General features: G+C 43.5%; 1 protein-coding gene across 1 annotated transcript in view; it reads right to left on the reverse strand.

Moving 5' to 3' along the window:
- LOC119267448 (probable RNA-dependent RNA polymerase 3) overlaps window positions 1–6,746 on the reverse strand; it is a 29,295-nt gene extending 22,549 nt beyond the window's left edge. Inside the window, exons 1-5 of the mRNA XM_037548830.1 lie at window positions 6,562–6,746; window positions 3,603–4,362; window positions 3,248–3,377; window positions 2,488–2,571; window positions 1,895–1,943 (exon numbers count right to left, since the gene is read on the reverse strand). Of these exons, the coding sequence (XP_037404727.1) occupies window positions 1,895–1,943; window positions 2,488–2,571; window positions 3,248–3,377; window positions 3,603–4,362; window positions 6,562–6,634 (1,096 nt within the window). The 5' untranslated portion in view covers window positions 6,635–6,746. The remainder of the gene's footprint in view (window positions 1–1,894; window positions 1,944–2,487; window positions 2,572–3,247; window positions 3,378–3,602; window positions 4,363–6,561) is intronic.
- Between the last annotated feature and the right edge of the window lie 321 nt (window positions 6,747–7,067).

A 7,067-nucleotide genomic window follows, 5' to 3' on the forward strand; every position in this document is an offset into this window, starting at 1 on the left:
GGAAGCCGGGCCAGGCTTCCCATGGCCAGGTATACCTCTTACCAACATTCCACGAGGCTAAGTTTACCCCTCCCCCCCTCCCCCAACACCCACCCAAGTGACCGGGAACACCACTGTGAACAGAATCACCCAAGTGACTGCGGGTGGGGCATTGGCGCATCATGGTAACAAATATCCATTATTAATGATTATAGCTGAATTTATTGTGACTACACTCTCTTGGTGGTGGATTACAGTACTACCACAATACCCGTGCATAGCTACAAAACTATAGGATATGAGGAGTTAGGTCACTGGCTTAGGAAATCATCCAAATACGTTCGTGTCATGCGCCCTTTGCATGCGGTTCACTATTAAAAAGAACAAACATACAAACAACAAAAGATCATGAGGCATTGGAGAGTCTTAAGTGACCATAGTCCTTTACAGACACAACATTCCGAATGTTTAAACATACGAGAATTGACCAGGGCCGTACCCCGGAAATTGAGGCCCCGGAGCGAAATCACAATTTAGGCCCCATGTATAAGAAAGTCAAGTAGGTAATTAAAACATTATTTTTGTTAGTCACTGCGGTAGTACAGATTTCTGAAGGAACTATACATACTTAAAAAGGAAAATCTTACAATTTTGAGCTACAAGTCCATCTTTTACTCTTTTAGCCAAGGCGTGCCATCCTATGAGCATTTTTTGATACAAAATCTTGGATTAGTATTCTCAACCTAATGTTGTCAACATTATCATGAACATCAGCCTCTATATTCTGATTTTTCGGAGGCGCTCTGATTGCTCACCTCCAGGGACTGCCGCGACCAAGCAGCAAGATTCCAACCTCTTGATTTCCTAAGGGGACGATGGATGGATTGATGGATCAATGGAACAAGCAGTAGAAAACACCCCAATTTATAGGTTGCTGCAGACACGAGCCTGCAGTTCATTGTCTACTTGCCATAATCTCAGGATTTAGTATTTGCACAAAAATTGGGGGCCCTAGATTTTGAGGGGCCCTGTGCAGCGGCTCCACTTGCACCTGTGCATGTACGGGCATGGAATTGACATTGGTAAGTTGACTGCACAAGGTCGTGGATCGGGTAGGACAGGAGGACAAGGTCTATGGTCGTTTTGGAATTATAATATGTTCACTCTCTTGTTCTATGATCTAAAACTGAAATAACTTGGTTGAGAAGAAAAAAAATGACAAACAAGAGCATTATATTGAGTTGGAGTCGCATTTCTGCATTTGTTATTTGTGCCTTCTATAAGTGTTGGTCTCGCATGAAAGTAGTAGTGTATTTGTTTATTTGCGTTAGGTCCCACATATGAGTACATTTGTTTATTTATATTCTTGGAAGGTTGCTGTTCCCAATGTGGGTAGAGGAGCATTTGTTTATTGGTGAAGGTTGTTGGTCGCACATGTGAACTCACCAACTCCAACCTTTATAAGTAGGAAAGATTAGGCAGTGGTAATACTGGAAAACCATATTACTTAATACTCTCGTAGTGTAAAAAACGCCTTATATTTTGATACAGAGGGAGTAGTAATTAAGGGTGGGTTGGGTGCTTGTGGTTCTATAAATCAAGTTTGGCATTAATTGGACAAATCAAAATGGAATACAATGATATGCATATTATTCAATTCTAATCAGCCAAACACAAACACATCTTTTCCTGGATCTACTCATCTAAATGTCATATAACTAAATGAAATCCTGCTCTATCTCATTCTCATACACCTCCAAATAATCCGTATGTACCAGCCTATGTAGGGATCAGCTTATTAACACCTAGTGGCACACCACAGAAGGCAGAAATTGTATGTACAGTATGCACACTCCTCGGTATGGCAATCTTGTTAACAAAGAAAAACTGAGAATATTATAAGAGGAGAACTTACCAAAAAACCGGTAGCGGCGTAAACCCAGAATAATACCATCTTCAGCAACCTTATGGTAAGGTAGAAAATCAGTCACAGATTCTGAAGATTGCCCCATAAACTTTACCAAGAGGACGTTATCATCACCAACAATTTTTTGCAAATGAGTCCGCGTATTTTGTATATACGGTCCCTATCTCCAGTCAAATGAAGTTAAAATATAAGATTGGTCTGAGCTTTAAATAGAAATTCCTTGTTGTACGCAACATTTGTCGATTTTGGTCCCTAAACGAATTACTTTTGTTGACATTTTCCTAAATATTTGTAGTTCTACTACCATACTATGCATGACTTACCAACTTATGCAATCACAATCACATGATTATCATAAACTGCATATTTACACTTTGTTAGAGCTTGCACAGTATGCGTGTCTGGAATGCACCTATATGTGAATCTAGAGGAACAAACACACCCAAAATGAATCAACAGAAACAATAAAAGAAACATGGCTGGTAGGTGTGCATACATCGAATAGCAGGTCATCAACATAATATCACAGTGAAACAATAAATATAAGAAGATGATGCAGAAATATTAGAAGTGTTACAAACCTTGAAAAGTTTCACTACAGAATCCCCTGTTATCTCTACAATACAATGGTAGACTCTTGGTGCACCTGGGTCGGAATCAAGGTTCTACAAGCATCAAGTTGAGAAAAGGGGAACAATTCTATCAGCCTCAAGGTATCATTTATTATAGAGGGAAAATCAAATATATATGCCAGCACATTATTCTCATTGAGAGAGATTATTCTTGCTGCTTAATGTCTCTATAATAATTCTTATAAGGAGTGTGAGAACTGCGAGTGGAGACATGGAATTGATAGCACACAAGGTTCAAAATAACAAAATTATGAACAAATTAATTCATCTAGTTGTATCGCTAAAGGATTTCAGAACTATGATGGATCAGTACGACTGTACAAAATTAGCAGCCAAAAAAAATAAAGGGGAAATGACATGTGATGTCCCATCTAGCCAGCAAACCAGCTGCAGCAATTTCAAGCTCTTTTTTTGCATGTAATTAATTCTACTTGTTTTCCTAGTTTGAAATCAATTAATTAAAGCGTTAGTTAGGCACAAGTTGTGATATACATGTTCGGCACAATAGGCATGACATTACGATATACGTTCATGTGCAAACTAAAAGCCAAAACACTTGAAACTTTCTGCACATCTGCAAATTATATATAGCTCTGGTTCCATTGGATGAATATATCATGTGCTACTATGATAGAAGGGCATCATACTTGACCATTGTTAAGAGACCTATCATGAAATAAGATAAAACAAGAGATTGATAAAAAAAAACCTTCACTCTATCTGAAAATTTTATATACTTGCAACCAAATGCTCTCCAGATTTCTGGCTCAAACTGAACCATGGAAAGGTACTTCAAGGATCTAATATAGTCCACAGATAGTTCATCTTCTATCCTCTTCCTGTAAATCAAATAGAAGATATAACAGGAACTTCATCACATGTACAAGACAGTTTTGCCTTAAAGGTTAAATTTACTGGGAACAAGAGGCACATGTACTTTAGGAAATAGTGATGTCTGGATAAGCCATCCATGGAAGTGAACAAATTAAACGTTTTGATTCTATTTACTAACAAGTATAACAAAACCATGTACTCCAAAAACTGTAACTCAAAGAGGAACTCACTGACGAAGGTATGCACAAATCATAAATCTCTTCATGAACTCCAAATCCTCCAGTGCTTGCATTTGAGGACTTGCTTTCTCCCTCAATGCATTTTCTGTGGCATGATAGGTTGCACAACTTGGCGCCATTGCCCATGCTGGGCTATGTGGGCTTCCTGACGGAAGAACCATTCGCTGAACAGGTCTTGAAAGATCCCGCACAGGGCTTGGTGTGGAAACACTCCTTGGAGGTGTATGAATGGCATTTGGTATGGGGCTTTCAATCCTCATATCATTATGCAGCCCAATGGACACACAATGGCCAGGGCTACCTCCCTGCATCATAACATCAGGAGTAGGAACATAGTCCAGGTTCAGGAGCGGGATCCAAGCGCGCGGGTTCTCGCCTGCCATCCATGGCAGGGTTGGAACCGGCATCATAGCAGGTGTCATTGAGGATGGGTTCTCGGCTGCCATCCTGGGCTGGGTTGTTGCCGGCATCATAGCAGGAGTCATTGCTCGGATACGATCATTAATCTGAATGTCATCCTGGATTTGCAAGGAGGCCCGGCCAGATGGAGTATTAGCTGCCATCGCGGTCACGTTTTGTTCTATACAAACAATTTCTCTGACAGGACCCATGTTATCTTGCAAATTGATAGGCCGCGGTTGACTGGGACTCCCAGCACGGTTTGAGAGACGAAAAGCTATCTCTTCAGTGTAAGGGCTTTGAACCTCAACTTGATCATCGCTATGGTACTGTGGCCCAGATACAGAGTCATCTGTTTAACCAAAGATTTCATGGTTAGTTCAAGGAACATTACAGTATATACAACATAAAAGCAAAGAATCATCAATCTAGCAAGGAGAACGAGAAGCAGACACAATTGAATGAATGCAGAAAAATATTCCACATGAACAATATGCATAGCAAATCAGGCATGGTTGCGAAGGCAGGAAGTGTGGAAACAAGAAAACACTGATACTTATCCGTATTGGATACCGTATCAGATACCGATTCTTTCCAGATACGTCCCTGATACCTTTCAGGCTCTAGTGGTGCTGGTGGTGGGCTCCTTTCCCCGGTGCTCCTGCTCCCCTTTCCCCGCTCCCCTTTCTCTCTAAGTGAACTCTAAGCGAACTTTTATGTTTGGTAAATTGCTGCTACCCTGTGGCTGCTGGTTCTTGCTTTTGTTGAAATCATGGATAAGAAGATAGAAATGGACTGCACTTACGAAATACTCCCTCCGTCCCAAAATAAGTGTCGCTGATTTAGTACAAAGTTTGTACAAAAGGTCCACCAACTCACAAAAAGAAAGGGCAGTGACTCTACTGTGCTGCGGTGTTGAGGTGTAGTTTCCTCAAGAATACAATCAGCGACAGAATCCGGTAACCCCAGAAAACAGCATTGAGGAAGAAGCAATTTTGTTGCTGCTCGTACTTATAAGAAAGCTAGCCCTCCGAGAAATAAAGTGGGATCCTGACTTTGTGAATCATTTGATTTGATGTATGCACTGTCAGTATCTGGGTAGTTGAAGTCTTGGCCAACCATCTAGAAACATTGTTGCCTGGAACCTATAGCAGATCAGAAATGTGGTATATTCTCGCACTTTGCTCCAGTGCAACTGGCATGGACAATAGTGCCTTGAATATTATAAGGAATAGCTTTCATGTATTAGAAAGGAAGGGAAAACATCATGTTCCATCTCTTCTTTTAGGGGCCAAAGAAACTATGCTGTAAGAATGCATGCTTCTGAAGGAATAAAATTGGCAAATAAAGCCATGAAGTCTTTCAGAAGTCATGAGAAACATTTTATCAGCGTGTAAACCATTTTATTGGTGGACCTTTTGCTAGGCCCTCCACTTCTCACACAGAGAAGTTGAGATTACAGGAGGAAGCACTGAGGCTTTTGCAGGAGGCTGCTGCGATGGCCAAGTGTGGACCTGACAAACTGTATAGCCTTGCTTCGGAAAATGCAATGCAGCTGTTGAAAATGCAACAGAATGTCTTGAAGAATGGTGACTGGAAGTTCAGTTAGCGCCTGGAAGTTGTTAATTCTGGTGTTATCTGCACAACAAAATTTACAAGAAGCTGAAGCAGTAGCAGATATCAAAGCAGAAGTAGAGAGGTTTCTGGTGCTTCTTGCTCTGCTCTGTCTGGTAATTTCTCCTCTGTGGAATGCCCTTTAGCTCTGTGCTGCTATATTGCTCTTTGCGCTCTGCTATGCTAGTTCACCGTTGAATACAACCAAGGAGAATTGGTTTGCACCAGAGACTAGTAGGAAATCCTTGCAAAACAGAGCTTTCTTAATTGATTAATTGGCCATGTCATGTCGCTGCACCTGACTGGGATCAGCATACTTGGCCATGTCATGTCGCTGATTTAGTACAAAGTTTGTACACTTATTTTGGACGGAGGGGGTTCAAAAATAGTCAAACATATTCCCATATTGATACCATATTCTACGTATATTGCCCCGATACTGAATTACTGATACACGTATCCGTATCAGTGCAATTTATTGTGGAAACATCATTATACTGAACACGTGCCAAGAATGCTCTGCTCTGTCTTTCAAACGATAGCATGCCTAATAAGAAAAATCCAAAAGCACTGCTTGGCGAATGGCGAAGAAGAATATGATGACGAAATCTGAAGCAGAGCTCCACGAAATCAACAAAAGAGAAGAACATGGCCATTTGTGATCCCTACTGCCGAGCATGAAAGCAGATCCACCCGAGCAACAGAAAGAAAGCACCACTTAACTCCACTTATTTTACATTGAAACGTGGGAGGGTTTCCAAAAATAGAGCAGGAACCGAGGATCCAGCCGTTGAATTTGAATAAAAAGGGTCACTTTCGCCACAAAATGCAGTATTGCGGTAGCCGCATTCCCGCACGATGCACACCCATCCCCTAACTGCACTCCACATCCAACCAAGCAGACCATAACAAATAAAAGAGGGGGAAGGTGGCTCACCTCCCTGCGAAGGGCCGGAGCTGCAGCAGGCGGCGCTCTTGGCGGGAGGGATGCCCCGCGCGTTGCGCTGCATCGCCTCGAAGTCCTTGTCGGCCCTGTCCGCCAGGTACCTGATGAAGCCGGAGAGCGTCTTGACGGGCGTCCGGGACTCGGCGATCGCGCGCAGCACCCGCGCCGCCGCCGCCTCGCCGAGCCCCGCGAGCCGCTGCCGCGCGTCCGGGTCGGCGCACTGCCCCAGGCGCGCCTCGAGCCGCGCGAGCTCCGCGCCCGCGGCCGCCGGGAGCGGCGGGGCCGCGCACGTCCGCTGGGCCGTCGGGCTCTGGTAGCTCAGCATCTCGGCTAGGGTTCAGGATGCAGGGTCTCCGGCCGCGGCCCGCGACGGCGGCGGCGGCGCCGTTCCTTCGCGGCTAAGCAAATGCTGGCCCGCGACGGCGGTGGAGAGGCCGAGAGGGACGAAGAGGGGAATCAAACTGTGCCAAGGGAGGGGAAAGCTGCCGCCTGCGCTG

The sequence above is a fragment of the Triticum dicoccoides genome, chromosome 3A (assembly GCF_002162155.2).
Source record: "Triticum dicoccoides isolate Atlit2015 ecotype Zavitan chromosome 3A, WEW_v2.0, whole genome shotgun sequence".
Lineage (NCBI taxonomy): Eukaryota > Viridiplantae > Streptophyta > Magnoliopsida > Poales > Poaceae > Triticum > Triticum dicoccoides.